This window comes from Rhynchophorus ferrugineus, unplaced genomic scaffold (genome assembly GCF_030347505.1).
Source record: "Rhynchophorus ferrugineus isolate W39M unplaced genomic scaffold, kcgeb_rfMv2 rfM1, whole genome shotgun sequence".
NCBI classification, from domain to species: domain Eukaryota; kingdom Metazoa; phylum Arthropoda; class Insecta; order Coleoptera; family Curculionidae; genus Rhynchophorus; species Rhynchophorus ferrugineus.
The window spans coordinates 30,531,359-30,551,133 of NW_027472580.1; the positions used below are offsets into that span (position 1 = coordinate 30,531,359).

General features: G+C 31.3%; 1 protein-coding gene across 9 annotated transcripts in view; it reads right to left on the reverse strand.

Annotated features, from left to right (window-relative positions):
• Positions 1 to 19,775, reverse strand: part of prom (prominin) — a 121,972-nt gene that overhangs the window by 83,351 nt on the left and 18,846 nt on the right. For all 9 annotated transcript variants that reach the window (XR_013008494.1, XR_013008493.1, XR_013008492.1 and 6 more), the window contains exons 4-6: positions 9,285 to 9,340; positions 6,574 to 6,785; positions 3,773 to 3,954 (exon numbers count right to left, since the gene is read on the reverse strand). Coding sequence is in view for 6 of the 9 variants with exons in the window: in XM_076419319.1 (XP_076275434.1) it covers positions 3,773 to 3,954; positions 6,574 to 6,785; positions 9,285 to 9,340 (450 nt within the window). In the remaining 3 variants the exon portion in view is untranslated. The remainder of the gene's footprint in view (positions 1 to 3,772; positions 3,955 to 6,573; positions 6,786 to 9,284; positions 9,341 to 19,775) is intronic.

The window sequence follows — 19,775 nt, forward strand, 5'->3', positions numbered from 1 at the left end:
AATATAATTACGGGTTATAAACCGGCAAACGTTGTTTTAACGCTTTGTTTTAATAAATTTGAAATCGCCGTGGTTTTATTGAAAATATTAGTACGGACACGGTCACTAAAATATCTCAAAAAATAAAAAACAATATAACCATAAATTCGTCAAAAAGAAACCGTATTTATGTTATGAAACAGGTGACAAATCAAGACCTATCTTAGTGTTTCAGAGATCAAATATACGAATTGTACAATCGAAATTAATCGAAATATAATTTAATACAATTATTCCAAATACAATTGTTAGTCTGGAAAGTGCCCACAAAGATCAAAAAGATAAACAGCAATTTGAGAAATGTAGAACACACGTTCATATATTGTTGGATAATATAGAATTTAAGTGGTGTAAAGATAACCCACGAAGGGGTTTAATGGAACTTCCAGAAATTGCTTTCAAAAGAATACAATTTTTTAAAAAATACAACAAAATTAATGAAGAATTATATCAATGTATAAATTTAAAAGAGCCATGAATATTTCAGAAAGGTACATTGGGTTGTTCATTGCAAGATGATAATAAATATAGTATAAAGACAACAAAAGTTCATGGAAAAAGGTAAACTATGGAATAACTATCGATTAGGTTTTGTTAGTCATAACATTTATTCATTGCAAACATTATAGTTCTTCATGCTGGAAACAGGAATGGTTTTATTCCTGACGCAGAATTAGTGTTTCTCTAAGTCCAAGGGTGACTACCATAAAGAAATGAACCATAACTTGTCTTTGCAGTAGTTTGAAAATCAGCTTTTAAAGAACTTGGAGGAACTGTCAGTTATTATTAAGTACAATGCACAATACTTTTTTAGAATTAGGCCTGAGAAAAGATACGTAGTAGATCAGATTACTGAATGTTATGTTAACTGTTTTGCGGATATGGCAAATGCAATAAGGGGAATGCAGTGATTAAAAGTAGTTTTATCAAGAAAGATGTATACGATAGTAACAGGACAAACTAAAGAGAAATATAGTAATATCATAATAACTTTACAAGGATACATTGCATCGAAAGAAACAAGAACTAAGCGTAAACTATAAGTATGCTTTCTAATGAAAGTAAAATACATTACTCGGATATACAATTGTTAATTAAGTGGATTAGGCCTTCACCATACCACTACATACAAAAACGTGTCTAGAACCCTGCCGATACTAGTGTGCAAAAAAGCTTTATGTATATATAATAAAACAACTCTAAACTATAAATTACTTGCCTGTAATATTAGCTGTAGTTTTAAGTTCTTCGATAATAAATGTATTTGATGTACTATTATAATGTTAAAATAAAGCATATTTAATATTTATTCAGTTATTTTATTTATATTAAAATTTTGTTATATATCAGAGCCTAAATGTACTAAAACCCAGAGCAGCAGCGGCAATATTGCGACGTTTCCCGTGTCATTTGGAATTCACTATATATGATGGATATAATGGAATTGGATAAACTATTATAAGATGGATAAGATTAAATATTAGAGACTTAAAATAATTAACAACTTCGTAGAGCATATTTAGTTTACAAAGTTAATAGAAAGTGAGACCATTCAAAATTATGGTTTTTTTTTATAACTGTCTTTTTCAAGATTAGAACTGTTACTACCTTCTTCGAGTGTAGTTCGAGTAAATACATAGTTCTTGATATCGCTCATTCCACATCTACAGTTTCGTTATAACTCTGTTCTTTAGTATTAATTCATTGGGCGTTATTTCTATGATATAAGCAATGAGAAGATTGCGTATTAGAGAAGACTGTTGGCATACTGTTGGTATACTGTTCCAAATTCATATCCAAATGTATTAATTGTTTTGTCTATGTAATAATTAATACATCATTTTGAACAAAAATGCATGATTAATTTGTAGTTAATTATTGTCAAAATTTGATGGAAGAAAACCGAGTTCGAACTCTCAAAGAAGATTCATATAACCTGGTAGATTTTCACTTTCAAAGGGAAGATTCAAAATGAAGAAAAATTACTGCCATACGATATGACTGAAAATACTATTTTGAACGGTTTTAACATAGCGGTTACGTTGCTTGACAGTCAAAAATGAAGTTTTATGTGCCCAATTGTAACTAGCAATAAAAAATACATCTACTTCGACATTTTAAAGAGTAGAAGTTATGGCTTAGTGTAGTAGTTGGAACGTTCATCACCAGAAAGCTTTGTATATATGTGTAGTGTATTACGAGCTGATTTAACTGAATGGAGCTGTTAACTAAAAAAAGTTAGGAGAGGATACACTCTTAAATATTGAATTAGAAGTTCTTCCGCACCAAACATACTCACCCGCACCAGACGATGACTTCGAATTTCTGAAGAAGTGCGAAAATGAATCGCTGCCAAACCAACATCGTTGTGACGAGACGTTATCGGCATCTTGCCAGAAAAGTGCATAAGGTTATTGACATATAATTTGGTAAACGGCAACGTAATTAGCATGCCAAATATTGTTTGGAATGTGAATTGGAACGAAATCGGTAATTCATAAGACCATTTTACAATTTTGGCCCAAGTTAGAAACAGAGCCTAAGGTGTAAAATTTTGATAGCCCATATCTCGCAAACTACTAGAGATAATGCAATTTGGTAATCGATAACATAATTAGCATGCCGAATATTGTTAGGAATGTGAATTGGAACGAAATCGGTAATTCATAAGACCATTTTACAATTTTGGCCCAAGTTAGAAACAGAGCCTAAGGTGTAAAATTTTGATAACCCATATCTCGCAAACTATTAGAGATAATCTAATTTGGTAGTCGATAACGTAATTAGCATGCCGAATATTGCTTGGAATGTGAATAGGAACGAAATCGGTAATTCATAAGACCATTTTACAATTTATAATATTTATAATATTTTGGAATATTAATGGAAAATATTTTGGTTGATATATATTATATCAGATTTTTTTTCAATTAGTACCAATTTTAAATTTAAAAAATGACCAAAGAATATGCAAGCACCATTTATGCCCTTTGGATTACTGAGAAGTGCATTACTGAGAAAATATTCCCAAAACAACAAACCAAACCAGACTACCAAACTGTTTTTAAATTCAGTTTCTGGAATAATTTTTAGAAATATTTTCAAATTGGTTTTAATATCTTCGATTGAGTCAAAACATTGTTCTCCAATTAGTTTTTAAGTTCAATGAATAGTTAAAAGGTTGATGAGTTTAAATCTAGCGAGCATGGTGGTTACGGAATAATGAAGTCAAACTCAAATATTATTTTATGTTAACATAATTAACATCATGATTTTTTATGTTTTACAATTTTTTTATAAGAGCAATATTTGCTGATACTTTTAAGCATTCAGTCCAGTATTTGATTTTAACTTTTGATGCAGCCCTTTGAAATCGAGATACTATATTATTTCAGGGGACTTTTCTTTAAAATTTTGCCTATTTTTCGAATTTATTGGTCTTTTTTTCTTTAGTTTGGATTTTCTTATACGAAAACTTAAGGCTTTACTCTACTATGTAGGTAGACGTATATTATATATCACTACTTTATTCTCTTGTTCTGATGATTTACTATAGTAGGTGATTTACATATACCAGTATTTTGAATAGTTTGTTAATAGTTATTTTAAAAAATGAATGATGAAAAAAAAAGGACGATAAGAAATGACAAATCATAAAATATTTAAAAAAAAATAACTAAATAATCTGAGTTGATATTAAAGCTTATAAATATGCGTTCAACGTCTGACTTACCCTCTAAATCTTTTCTGATTGCTTCTATGGCGATATCAGTGGAGGATGTGGTAACGAAGGACATTTGCATATGGGTGTTTCTTATGAAAGTGCTGATGTCGTCGTAAATTGTCGAAATTGGGGCCCTGCTTATCGATTTTGCTATCTGTTCGTTGCCGGCCAGGACGAGGACAACCGGGAACCTGGAATACAATGGTCGCGTTATCCCGTCTCTGGTCAGTCGAGATAATTTGCAGCAAAATAATGGGGCGGTTTTTATGATTCGGGTCCAGATTAATAACGGAGAGTTTATTGCTGGACACTGATGAAACCACCGTCCGAAGAAAAAAGATATATCGATGGCGATAAAGAGTTATTTGTTTCAGTGATGTCGTGACGAGTGGTTTCTATTATATAGTAAAGTTTTTTTATCGTTAGGAGATAGAGCGGGTAATTGTAAACTAGTATTTGTATTACATGTTTAAATATCTGTTTTGATTTTAATTATTTTGTAGTAATTAAAATGTGATAAACATTTGTTCAATAATGACAATGTCTATAATTATAAGAGTTTGTTTAATGAGATTTGTATTCAATAAAGGTAGTATAGTGTAGTTTTATTCTGAAATTGATTTTGTTACTTAACCTAAAAGGGATTCATGAAATATCTTAGGTATCTCAATTGCCAGTGTGTGCAATATAGTGACTGAATTCACCCATTTGAAATATTTTTGTTTATATTAACTTTAAATAACTTGGCTGGGAATTAGGCATTTATAAGTTCATCGTACTGATTCGGTAACATTTTATGAAATTTTTTACATGAGTCCCTTAAAGTCTGGTTTAAGGGTTGTCGAGCGCTTACGCTACGTTCAAGAATATAGCTGAGTAAACTTGAAAAAACTCAGCAATGAAAGAAGTAAAAGCAGGTACACTGCCAGGCAGACGTTTGGATCCTGTTATTTACCTACTCTGTACATGTAACATACCATAAATAGTAAAGGTTATTATGGCTACATTTGCTGCAACAAAAAACTGCAACACGCAGGAAATGATATAAATAAGTGGATCCAGATATTAAGAATAAAGGTCAGTGGCAGTAAATTAGTGCATATTGAATTAACTTACTACCAAACTGTTCATATATCAATACATCAGTAACCTTGGCGCAAAATTTTGTTGGATTGAATATATTAAAAAAAAACACCAAGACAAACAATTACACCGACACCTTCGGATTCTAACTGTCATAGGTGAAATTAAAAGATAGCAAAAGGACGTCAGAGAAGACACCACTCCCGAATGTAAACCTACACCAAAGTATAACTTTTGGACAACACTTGACTGGACGCTGACTCTAGAGAACCAAAGTGTGTGATCTTATGTAGTTGTTTAGTGAAATGCACTATTTATCATATTTTACTACAGGCCAAGTAAGGGTTAGATATATATATATATATATATATATATATATATATATATATATATATATATATATATATATATATATATATATATATATATATACCACATTGTATATTATATAATAATATTATACATTACTACTTTTAAGAAAGGTTTGAAAAAAAATATCAAGATTATTTAGTCAAACCTCAAAATATTGAAATATAGAATGGAAAGTCTGAGTTATTAGAGGATCGGAGGTATAAAAGCCAGAACTATAGACTGATTTTTTTTCTTTTACTCTTTTATTTGAAATTTAGTGGGGTACCTTAGGTTTTGTTTGCGTTTTTTTCTATTTTAGTGTAAAAGTACTAGAAAATTTGTTGTTATAGCGTGATTTTTACAGCATTTAAGGTAAATTTATTTAAATGCAAAAACAGGAGAAAAGTGTTGTTTTCCAAGTTGTGAAGGTACAAACAAAATGATTAATTTAGTGCAGAAATGTTTTTGAAAGTAGACAATGATAAAGTTAAATTAACCTGTTGTAAGCTTCTACATCAAGCTTTCAGAGAGAATATTTTAATTATTTAAACAATTTTGGTAGTTGACCGTTTTATATCAATGATATGCTCTACTTTAAGGGTGAAGTGATGTACCCAATTTTCATTTATTTTCTTCTTCTTACCCTTAAAATTACCTTAATACAAATAAATAAAATTAAATACGTCTTCCAATTACCCTTAAAACGCGATACTATTTTTTATATATCTGATATACCTATTGTTAGTATTCGAATTGTCAGTTACCTAGTATTAAGAATCATTTTCTAGAACTCTTTTTCAATTTCTGATTAAGCTACTTTATTCTCTACTAAGACATCTGCCTTGTTGAAACAGCTCTTCTTATTATTTTTATTTTTATTGAAGAAGTACGGATAGTAGTTCATATAAAATATCATATTGCGCGATGATCGCAATTTTTTTCAGATTTATATACGACTGACATTGAGAAGCTTTATTATTAATTGTTTAAATAAGTTATTAAAGAATACGATTTACTTATTATTACATATCATAAAATGTTATTCTGCTTTTAGCTTTCATAAAGCACAATCAAACAATCACTATACAAAGGTACCTTTCTAAACTGAATTAAATTGTCGTATGAACGTACGTGTACCTAAACTACTTCTAGCGACTTTCGTATAAATGAAAATTAGTAGAAGTTTTAACAAGATATATTATTATTTACTTTTATAATAAGATTACTAAATTTTATTATTGACACTTAAATTGTGATGTTTTTTGATATGATTTTATATTAAGCACGAGAAACAAGATTACAAATTTACTGTTAGTGTTAGTAATCAGCATGATAATTTCAATATTAGTTAGTAAGAGTAATAATAGTGTTCTTACAAAATCAGTAAAAGAAGGGCGTGCAGCAAGCAAGCCAAGGATCTCTCCATCCATCGTTGACGACCGTCCAAAGATCCATTGGAATAGTCATTGCTGAAACGTCGCCCTCGGTTTGGAGTGCACAGGGCGATAGCAACACCAATCGGCAACGATAAAGTGACTATAGCCCAAAATATGATCCAAGAGACCAATACTATTTCAAGTTTAATAATCTGAAACAGAATACAACTATTAGTTTTAAATTTAAGTTTTTGAATTAGATCAAATATGTCATTAATTTGAAATTGAACGGTTAGAACTAATAATAAGAAGAAGATCTAATTATTTGATGCAGTTGATGATTCTACTACGCTTGCATATATCACTACTAAAAGTTAAATGTTTGAATCTTATAGTGGTTAGATCTTTGTGTTTGTTGACAAGCGAGATTACACAATTTGATAAAGAATAATGACCTCTGTTACAGTAGATTATTTTTCTCAGTATCAGTAAGAGCAGTCAACAGCTTTTTCTCAAAAACATTGCGGGTTCCAATTCATTCGTTTCCGGTCTTGAATATAAATATTTCAAATTGTTTAGTGTAGTAACCCACAGGGAATAAGCCTGTCTGATGATAACTACGTTAACGGCTAAGAAGTTTCTGAGCTTACGTTGAGTAGTAAATACAATCATTCATGTCATGTCATAAAAATGTATGACGTCCCAATGTTGCCGCATCAAGTTTGACTTTTGGTTTACAACGTTTGACCGTTTATAACCTTTGTTTAGTACCATTTAGCAATAGACATTTATACACTGATTCGGTTATATATTCTGATTAGACTTCATTCTATCTCCATTCAAGTAGGCTAAAATAAGAAGGAAGCATTCGTTTTTAGTCTAAACAAACTTTAGCTTTTGAATAACTACAATTAGCACTATATTCACAGTGAACTATGACTGTCTTTTTATAGTCTTTTTTAATGAATGGGGTGTATTTAACAACAGTAATGGACGTTTTGCCACTTTTCTGGTAAAAGCAAAATTTTGGGCTTGTGTTTCAAAGAACTTATGAGATTATGAGCAAATAATTGAACCAAATGATTCTTACCAATCTATTGTGTGCTTTTACAGAGGTTGAAATAAATAGTAGCCACTAAGTTATTCTAGTCAAATTGTCTCAATTTTAACTTCGTCTTTACAAACATATATGTTACACTGTTATCGTGATGGGTACTCAAGCCCGATGTTTAGTTCGATTAGTAACGATTTTTTTAGATTATGACAAACATGCCAGTCCGGAATGAAAATTGTCGGAACACGAAGAAAATGACTTGAACAATCCATTTTGACACTAGCGTCCACTTAAACATCATCGATCGACTTGGTATTTTCATTTTCAAATAATATTTAAGTTGTAGTCAAACACACTAAACTATAGCTTTGTTCAACAAACAATATAAGAGATATGCGACTTTAAATACATTAGAGAGATTACAATAATTCGAGACGTGAGACTATAATCACTTGAAAATATCTGCTCAATGAAATGTGAAACCAAAAGGAGCGATTGGTTGAAAAGTAGACACTCTCGCCGCCAATGAACTGACTATGGTGATGGTATTTGTACAAGAATAGTTGCACTAGTTGTAAACAGTAATGAGAGTAGCTGTATTTAATATTTCATAATACAACAAATAAAATATTTTATTTTATTAACTCGTATAAATCTAAAACATTTAAGGTACAAAACAATTTACAACAACTGCTAATCTGATATATTATAATTTTTTTTAGGCATAAAGATATTCTCTGTGATCCAGAAAGTATGTTTGAGCTGATATAAGTATCAAGTATTATATTTAGTCCGCTGTAAATATGAATATTTAGAATTAACACAATAACAACACGCGAATCACTTCAAAGTGTCTTCTAAACAGTATAGATTAATTTGTGCAAAAGCATTTAAATTTATGGTTTATAACAAATCAAATATCCCTACCCTTAGCCATGAACATTGATTTGGATATTCTAGTTCAAATATATATATATATATATATATATATATATATATATATATATATATATATATATATATATAGTTTATTCAAAGTTTATTTGTATATGCGTCATTGAAATTTGTGACGTCAAAACGTCGCAGTGTTGCCGCATCAACTCCGAGTTTTAGTTCAGACATACAACAAAATTCTAATCTAAATAAAATAATAGAACAAAAGTGTTATCAAATATAGTTTATTTTAATATTATAGGATGTCAAAAAAATACAGTTAATTATACAGTCACAATAACATGTTTAAATATATAAATAAACTTTGAATAGACTATACTTAGATAGTTAACTGCAAATGTAGAATTGTATGGATACATTAAATTTCCTTAGCAAAATAATACCTTTGAGACTCATATAGATGAATTATTTTTAACACAATTCTATAAAACAATGAAATTAACTCTATGCTATTTTAGAACTATATATTCTATAGTTGATCGCTAAAATTATTTACATAATAATATAAACGGTTTATCGAAATTTAATGGAAAATGCTTACGTTGATGACTATAATCTCTATGAAAATCAAAAGACCTTCGACAAATTACCTATTTCGACTGTGATTCTAAATTCCCGGAGCGTATTCTATCCCTAGAGAGGGACCATTAATTTGCCAAGAACTTCCTTGCTTGATGTTAAATTAATTGCTCGACATACTTACTTGAAAAAACAACAAATGAAACGGCTGGTTGTTTTTGATGCTGTCGCGTAACAGATCTGGAAAATAATAGAGAAAATTTTAATATAGTTAAAATATATTACTTTTAAATATATTAAGTGATATGGAATTAATATGTTATATAGCGCGATTAATATGGTACTGGATATTCTAAAATGATGTGACCAGTAACGTAATTAATATATATTATTATAACTGTTTAATCTACATTAGAATATGATTGAATCGACAATGTTGCTATGCCGATGGGTCAAAGTGTCATAATACTCCATTGCTGAGCATGGTTTTTAATGTCTTCACTAGTTTTAATACAATTGTCAACCTTTCAAAGTAAAGAGTGGAGTTCTTTATTCAACCTCAAAATTTCCGACTGTTTATCATGTAGTGTTAATTCGTCGATTGTCGTCTGATTGTTTATTTTTAATATGCGTTTTCCACTTAAGCTTACCATCCATTGTCATGTCCAAGTATTTAGTTATATTCACAAACTGAATAACTCTAGATCCAATTATTATTCCACTTCTCATTACTTTACAGTTGTTTAAACAATGTTACACGTTTAATTTATTTTCAAGATGAATTATCGAATGCTTGTTTCTAAATTGAATCTGTTAGGTAGAAGTGCTTGCGAAGCCTTTGGTATTGGTCCATATAATATGTAATCTGGTTTAGGGATCATATCAATTTTCATAAACTTCAACTACATATAACATTCGCACTATAACTTTAAATATTCGAGTTTGTTTTATTATGTCCTTTTTGTTCGTTGTTTAAGTAAGTGGCCACTTATAATACCTTAAAGCATTTTTTATATTGAAAGGTTACTTTTTATAATCTTGAATTATTTCATTAGTATGAAAATTAGTATTTATATCACTTTATTGCGAATCAGGCACTTTTATTGTCAATACGCAAATTCGTTTTAATTTAGTTTATTTATTTACTTCATATGTCTATATGTGTACTGATTCTTTAATAAGATTTTGCAGGAAGACGTGCAGGAATGTAAATCATCGCATTTAGATCCCAAGCTTACAGATGTAAGACTATAACAGTGCTCTGTCAAGTCTTGGATGTCAATACTAGATTGGCAAGATAAGCGCTCGCAGACGCATCATCTCAGGTAAGCAAAAGCTCTCCCAGTTTGTCCGGCTTATACCTCAACTGCTTCAACTTCTATTTCTTCTTCAGCTTCAAGAGTTCCACTTTCTGCTAAAGTAATACCCAATTTATAAACCACAAGATATCAACAAAACTTTGGTTTACCGTTATATATGAGGATTATTTAATTTCAATTTTGATTATTTGTGTATTATTTGTTTTGTCGTCGTTATGATTTTCTGGCATTTTGGCATATTCAAGCATTTAAGTTTTAAGACATCAGTTCCACATTACAAATAACTACATTATACAATAACATTTTAAAAGTGTTATACTTATTTTTAGCGAAGACAGTTTTTTACACTGACTTAAGCGATGATTTTTTGGGATCTATCGAGTGTTGGTTTTTGAAGTAAATGCGGGAACAACATTTCTAAAACCATAGCTCCAGAAATTAGTACTAATATATTATTGATCAAATTCAGATCTGAAACTAGCTTTTTTGGTTCGAAAGCCTGGTTCACACCATTTCTTAGTGCCTTGTTTTAATTAGAGATTATGTTAACAAGACCATTTATATCTTGATGAGATGATACACAAAATCCTTTTAATACAAGTCTTTTATTCAATTATAAACGATTACAAATACTATTGTTTATGTGGTTTTCAAGATTTTTAAAGTTTTAGAATTATTTTTTTACTCTTTGTGATTCCACAATCTGCCCTATAGGCAATAAGTATTTCTTATGTCTATATTCTATTTACATGGTATGCAGAAAATCACTTCATTAAGCGATCTCCTTTATAAAATATCTTAATTAATTAGTCTTATTCTAAAGCTTACTCTAAAGTCTACATATGTCCAGTAAACATATCAGGTGGTGTTAAACGTTTTAGTCCACGTACTTCACTTTCACGCCGCATATTTAACTGATTCGCGAGTACATTGCGTTGAACTGACACTCTTTGGAAGTACTTCACACAAACAGGTTGAGTTACACTCGTTATAGGTTCTAGAGGAATATCGCGTTGTATTACTTTATTTGAAATATAGTAGGGAGCATCAAAAATGGCACGCAACACTTTATTTTGGAACCGTTGAATGATGGATATATTAAATTTGCTAGCGGTACCCCATAGTTGGATTCCATATAACCAAATAGGCTTGAGTATAGACTCATACAGCAACACCTTGTTATCTAATGATAACTTGGATTTGCGCCCGATGAGCCAATATATTTGATATAATTTAAGTTTAAGTTGTTTCCGTTTAGAGAGTATGTGCTTCTTTCAGGTTAGGCGTTGATCCAAGTGCATACCAAGATATTTTACATGCTCTGCTTGGGGGAGATGACGATGATTGATATTCACTGGTGGACATGTTCTTCTACGCAGGGTAAACGTTATATGCGCCATGTCTTCAACCATAATTGTATTTGCTCCAGGTGGGTTTGTATGGTTATTGATGCTGTGACTGGATCTTCATGGGATGCTAAGATTGCTGTATCGTCTGCATATGTTGCTACGGTAGTTATTTTTGTGGTGGGTAGATCAGCCGTATACAGAAGATACAGTACTGGACCCAGTACACTAACTTGCGGAACTCCTCAATATATCGGATTTAATTCTGTATGTTCATCGCCTTGATTTACAATAAAATGTCTATCAGTGAGATACGATTTTAGTAAGTGATAGTCCGGATGAGGGCGAAGTTTCTTTAGTTTAACCTGCAAGCCCGTATGCCATACTTTGTCTAAAGCCTGAGTTGAAAATTTTTAAAGTTCTAGAATTAACTGTAATTTGAGCATGAAGTGTTGGTTATGTTTTTTGAATTGTTGGTTTTATGCCTGACAAGTTGACTGTGTTAGGCGAGTTTATTGAGCAACCTTGATTTCGATGATATTTTAAGTTCAACTCAGAAATTTTTGCTTCTATATTGACAAATTGATAGTGAATTGATATTAAATGCAAAATATTCTATATTAAGTTTTATTGAAAACTTTTAACATTCGAGAAATATATATATATATATATATATATATATATATATATATATATATATATTCGTATAATCCATAACCGGTTTGTCGTGATTAACCTTGTTTAGCGACCATCTTTTCTCATTGTGCTCAAAAGTATCACCTTGATTCATGGTATTTCATCATGGTGGTTCCATTTTCATTTTTTCTTGGCTGTGGAAGAATATATTTACATACATGTGCCCATGATAACAACTGAATAACTGGACATGGAAACATATATGTTTGTAGTTCTTTTACAAAAAGGTACCATGGAATAATACATATAACTTTGTCGTAATTAACCTTGTTTAGTGACGATCTTTTTTCATTGTTCTATCACATCGAACTTTTTTCATGGCTGTGGAAGAAAATATTTACTTACATGTTCCCATGATAACAACTGAATAACTGAACATGGAAGCAAACATGTTTGTAGTTCTTTTACAAAAAAGTACCATGCAATTATACACTATCATCAAGAAACAAAGCACTAGGAATAAACCACGCAGATAAATTAAATGGCTCTTAACAACAAGGCGTTAAGGAAAGAAGAAAGACCACAAAGCAGAGCTGATAATGCCACGCTTAATAAACAGGGTCAACACATCGAACAGATAATTCTAGTTGCATTTTAAAACAAAGGAAGGCGTGAAAACTACATGTCGCCAACGTTGTAAGTGTGTACATACAAATAGATATTTTAGCAGGAATTAGTGTCGTTTTGAACGATTACCAAATATCTTCAACAGTTCAGTTTTCATAGCAGTCGCAACTGAAGGAACTAGTTATTAATAAACATATTTTACGAATTTTTGTTGAAAATTTCTCTTCTGCGTAATAAGTGAGTCTGTAATAAAGTACGTAATAAGAGCTGGTTTAGCACACGCAGTATATCATGGTCATCGGGTACGAAATAAAGACGATTATTGAAGTAATTTATAATTAGGTTATACGCCTCGTTCCAGTTGCCCGTTAGATTTAATATTTCTGAAAATTCAATTATAATGTCCGCGACGATCCATTAGGACCAAGCTGGTCCAACCCTTCGCCGCCTCTGGTTTGCGCCCTTCTCTCTTAAATTTGGGCGGCGGGACCTCTCGTCCTCGCCGAACGTAAAAGCATCCATTAAGGTAGAAGATCGTCTGTCAAAATTTATTATGTCACATTCACGACCGACTGGAATTGAAGTCGGAAGGTACCCATAGGTTTTTTGTCTTTAGGCATGAATAGGAAATATGTCGTTATTAAATAAATTGATTTGTGAAGGTTTCTTCCTTATATATATATATATATATATATATATATATATATATATATATATATATATATTCCTACAAATTAAGTTGGTGTTACTGATAAATCGCGTCGGTTAAGGTTGGTTCCGACGTTTTTGAATGTGATGATTTTGACACCGAAGGCAAAGAGCATTCTAGACCACCACAACATTTTGGAAATGAGTTCAAGGCATATCGATTAACAATTGATCCTTATTTACCTCTAAATCGTTCTATATGAAATTGTTTAAGCTCCTTTCGAAGCTCACCTTTTTCCAATATTGAATATATGCAGAAATTAGAGATATTATAAAATAACTTTGATAAATTTAATTAATACTATATCAGTTGTCTACTCGATAATTATTAAGATAGCTTATTAAGCTTGCTGAAAATAAATAAATGCTATTGAAAATAAAGATTCAAAGGACTTACGGAGAAAATCTGGGTATGATTAATTGTTTTATATTTCTATTGATTGGGTAGAGCAGTATAACAAGTCAATTGAAAAGTCCCCGGCCTACCGTAATAAAAGAAATTTTTGCCAAATTAAATCTTTTTTAATTCAACAAAATTCCCTTCAAGATTACATACACTGATTATAGCGACCCTTCAACTTTTCGATACCATTTTTGTAGTACGATTTGTCCCTTGGATCAAAATAGGCCTCAGTTTTGTCGATCAACTCTTCATTTCACCAAAAGTTCTTCCCAGCGAGCATTATTTTGAGGTCTGAGAACAGGAAATAGTCGCTGGGGATTAGATATGGAGATTACGGTGGATAAGAATTGCTTCGAAACTCAATTCATGGATTTTTACCATCGTTTTCACTGACTTGTAACACGGTGAATTATCTTGATTAAGCAGCACTTTCTGTTTCTTCAAATGCGGCCGTTTTCCGTCCTATAACGCTATGTAATAGTCGCTGTTGATGGTCCCTCCTTTTCCAAGGTAGTCAATGGAAATTACTCCATGCGCATCCCAAAGTACAGACACCATAACCTTGCCAGCCGACTGTAGCGTTTTCCCACGCTTTGGAGCGGGTTTATCGTGTGCAGTCAACTCGGATGACTGTCAATTGGACTTCGGTGTAAAATGATGGAGCCATGTTTCATCCATTGTCACATATCGATGCATAAACTCGAGTTTATTACGCTTGATCATCTTCAAACACTACGACGAATCATCAACTCGTCGTTGTTTTTGGTCAAAAGTGAGCTCGCGCGGCACCCACTTTGCACAGAGCTTTATCGTACCCAAATATTCGTTAATGATATTATGTACACGTTCAGTTAATATCTTTAGAGTGTCTGCTATTGCATTCAATTTCAATTTACGGTCATTCAAAATAATTTTATGGATTTTTTAAATGTTTTCGGGCGTCCCCGTCTTCGGTGATCATTTCACCACGTCTATACAGAGCATACCAATACTTGATGGTTGATTTTCCTGGGGCAGTGTCCGGAAACTCGGCACCAAGCCAAGTTTTTGCTTCAACTGTATTTTTTCCCTTCAAAATTTTCCTCATTTTTTTCACAATAAGAAAAGTTGCTTCACTGGAAATGCTATAATTCACAAACTAATGATCCGACAGCTATCAAGCTGTGTTTATACACGCATCTTCGACAGCTCTCAAATTTATACGTGCATTTTTTGAGGGTTAGGGCTAACTAAAAAACTTATGTATTTAATTCTAGTAGTACCATCTATATGTCCGGGTTCTTTTCAATTGACCTGTTAGGCCATAACTGTATGTTTCAGAAGAGGGTGTTGAATTTACTAACAACCAAATGGTCATCCAAGGATGTGTTTAATTAAAAACAAAAGTAAAAAGTGGTTTGAAGGTATTTTTGATCAAGAAATTCGCAAGGAAATATATGGTTTATAGAAGAATAAAGTCATAACATAACAAGCAATTTAGCAATGCATCCTCTTATGTAAATAAAATATAGTCGTTAAGCTCAGTCTTAGCTTAGTCAGTTTCAGCTTTTCCTCTAGAGGATTTTCTCTAAAGAAATATGTACATACAGCGATCAAAATGATAATTTAATGATATAATGCCTAAGATGTGTAAGATATCACTTTTAATTTTGCTATTGTACTTATTTTTCGAATTAAGCAATATTCAAACATATTTTAGCAACTTTAGTAACATTATAATATGTTAGGATTAATAGCAGAAGTTTCCGGTTCTAGTGTAACTTACGCTACCCATTATGATTATGGTTTTATAAATATTATATTGGGCCTACTAAAAAGAAACTCTTCCAAAAAATGGCTTCAATTAATAATAATGTTCTGATCTATTTACAGTAGATTGAATTAGAAACTTGATGTATCGACTAAAAAACTTATTTGCCAGTTTAGTGAATGGTTGAATTCGATTTGCTTGAAATCATGTCTAGGATGCTCACCAGCAAAGAAGAGACACATAATATATTACATTTGGTCTTCCATGAAAGTGAAAACGCACTTCAAGCGACTGAAAATCAGAATATTTTATGTCTTTTTAATATTGTAATAGTAATGCATTTATGAAGCAGATGATGACTGGCGATGGTGAAAATGTCAAGCGAAAACAGTTGTCTTTGAAGGGTCGTGAGTTGGCGTAAAAAGTGTCGAAACTAGAATTTACGACCGGGAAAGAAGGAAGGTGTTGGTGGTCATCAGATTGGATTGGCAAGGAATTATATATACTCTAAGCTGCTCCTGTACCGTCAAACTGTCAATAAAAACCTGTATTATGATCAATGGGTCCGCCTGAATAAAGAAATTACTCAGAAGCGATCAATAGTGTTTTCACTATTGAATCGAATCAAGAGAGTTTTGTAAAAATCGGCTATCCTAGTTTTTTAATAGCTTCTATAAGACAGGCACATTGTAATTAGCTTCAAAATGATAAGTTATTAAACAAGCCAGCGGATACATGACCTAAATTGGTTCGTTGAAAGCATATCAAAAAGAGCTTTCAATTTTAAATTAATATATAAATACTTATTTAAAATTAATTCATATGTTTTATTAGCAGTGAAAAGCATTGCCTGAAAACAGTCGAAACAGTCGATAGTAACAAAACAGCCGAACTAGTCGAATTGCCAAGAAATTAGCGATTGAAAACGTAATTACTATTTCAGTTAACCACCTATAAGAAATCTATATGGGAATTGGGTACGTGACAATCGCCAAAAAAGCAGAAGCATTTGCTGAATATCTAGAAAAAAAATGTAAAACCAAACGAAACTAATATTGAGCATAATTTACCGGACATAGAAGCTGAAAATTCGATGATTGAATTAGTCACGCCGAAAGAGTTGACCAAAGTTATTAAAACTGACATTAACCTCAGGAAATCAGCAGGCTACGATTTAATAACAGGAGAATTACTGCAGAAATTACAAAGAAAGGGAATTATAAAACTCACCAACTTGATCAATACAGCATTTAGATCAAAACATGTCCCAGGCATTTGGAAGATGGCGGAAATTATAATGATCCCAAAACTTGGAACGAAATAAAATCCTATAGACCTATGTCACTGCTGCCACTAATATCTAAGGTTTTTGAGAAACTCCTGTTGAAAAGAATAAAACCAATCATAGAGAGAAAAAACCTAATACCAACACACCAGTTTTGGTTTATTAACAAACACTCAACAATTGACCAGGTCCACAGAATAACAGATGTTATTGAAAATGCCTACGAAAGTCAAAAGGTATGCTCAACTATATTCTTAGATGTAGCACAAGCCTTCGATAAGGTTTGACATGAAGGCCTTGTTCAAAAATTACAGAAAATGCTACCAAAACAACACACCAAACTATTAGAATCATACATTACAACCAGAATGTTTAGAGTTAAGCAAGAAGAAGCTTACTCTACAATAAAAGAAGCTAAAGGTGTACCACAAGGAAGTGTACTGGGACCAATGCTTTATCTACTTTACACTTGTGATATACCACAAATGGAAAATATCACGATGGCTACATTTGATGATGATGATACTGATGATATTGCGATTATAGCTGTCGGAGATAATAATGAAGAAGCCTCACGAAAATTACAATAGGCAAGTGACAATATAAATAATTGGACACAAGCTTGGAAAATAAGAATTTATGAAAGTAAATCTATACATGTGCAGTTCACCTATAAACAGACCGTACAAGCACCAATAAAATTAAATAACACTATCATTCCATATAGCAACAACGCTAAATATCTCGGAATGAATCTCGATGCAAAACTTCGCTGGAAAAAATATATAAAGAAGAAAAGAAAAGAACTGGAATTGAAATATAGGAAAATGTACTATCTAATTGGAAGAAAATCACAATTATCAGTACATAATAAATTGCTATTATATAAGCAAATATTGAAACTTATATGGACATACGGTGTTCAATTATGGGGATGTTCTGCAAAGAGTAACATTAATGAAATACAAATTTTTCAGAACAAAGTCATGGGAGGTATTGTGGGTGCACTCAAATACTGTAGGACTAATTACCTACATCGAGACCTCCAGATACCCACAGTCAGTTAAGAAATCAAGAGAATTGCAAGGGGGGCAGGAGGAAAAACTCCATTCTCATACTAATATTGAAATATTGCTACTTTTGGATACCACCAGAACAGGACACAGACTCAAAACAATCAAACCATCTGATCTTGTGTAATGTTGTGTAGTGAGGTGCATATATTAAAAAATTCAGCAGTGACATGTATAAACATTATTTCACCAGAGACTGAAATAGGGCCGATGAGTCCTCCTAGTTATATACCTAGATTTTATTTAGCATAAAGACAAATTGTAGGTTAGACAGAAACGACTAGTAACAATGTATTAATTAAATAATAATAAAAGAAATATTTCAGTTAAATGCAGACTAGCGCTGTTTTTCTAATTGTGAGAAGAGACGATTGACAGGTGTACAAATTCCTTCCTCTATTAAATTTGTTTGACTCTTTGCGCTGTATACATCGGTTCACTTTAACTAATTTTAAATTGGTAACCGAAAGTGCAAAAAAATCAAGAATGGAGTAATGATTTAAAATATATTTCATGATATTTTTATATTTGGATAGTGACAATGGCATAGTAGAATAAATGTAACTGATTTACTTCTAATTCATTCCAACGTTTGCTTTGCTTACGATTTTTTTTTCAAACGTTTCATAAAACGAGACCGCGACCCTATTCCTTTTCCAACTTTCTTTGGGAAGGAATAGGAAAGAGACAATTGCTGGATAATATTACGTTGAAATGAACAGTTTGAGTGTAAGTTATGTAGATTTTCAAAAATATTTTATATGATTTGCTTGAATGTAAAGAGAAATGAAGTAATGGCTATTTAACAGTCGCACCATTTTTAAATAGAAAAATAATTGTATTAATCGTTAATCAGGAATATTTTAAGATTATCATTCGTTGATACTTCAATCAACGAAGTTTTAATATTCAAAAGGTTTGAACAAATATCAAGAGACGGTAAACTTGAAGAAGTCAATCAAAAAATGACCTAATAGTTGCCAAGATAAAATAACTGCAGTCAAAATATTTTACTATTTATCAATAAAAATGTTTTTTTACCCTATTACGTTTATAAATAGAATCTCTTGTAAAATAGTTCCAAAATTCTTCTACATTAATTTACAATATATTGTTATGTCCAGTCATACTACAAACAAAACATAAAACCTAATACATTATCATATATGTAAGCATATATTCGGCACATTATATTCAAGGTTGAAGCAAAGAAGGTAAAGCGTTAAAAACCAATACAATGAATCTAGTCTGACCGAAAATAGCGATTGACAGTAATAGATTGAAACAGTCGATAGTAATAAAATATATTTAACAAAAAATTGAACCGACTTCCAAAAATAAGTAAGGAACTCACTAAAAAGTTATAAATAATAAAATTTACAATTTTAATACAAAAAAATTAATATAAAATATATAAATAATAACAGAAACTCCTTTTAACCTATCTACTACACGTAGTTTATATTCTGCAATATACACATAATTTAGTTTAATACCTACCTTAACCTATTTATCTATTTATAATTTT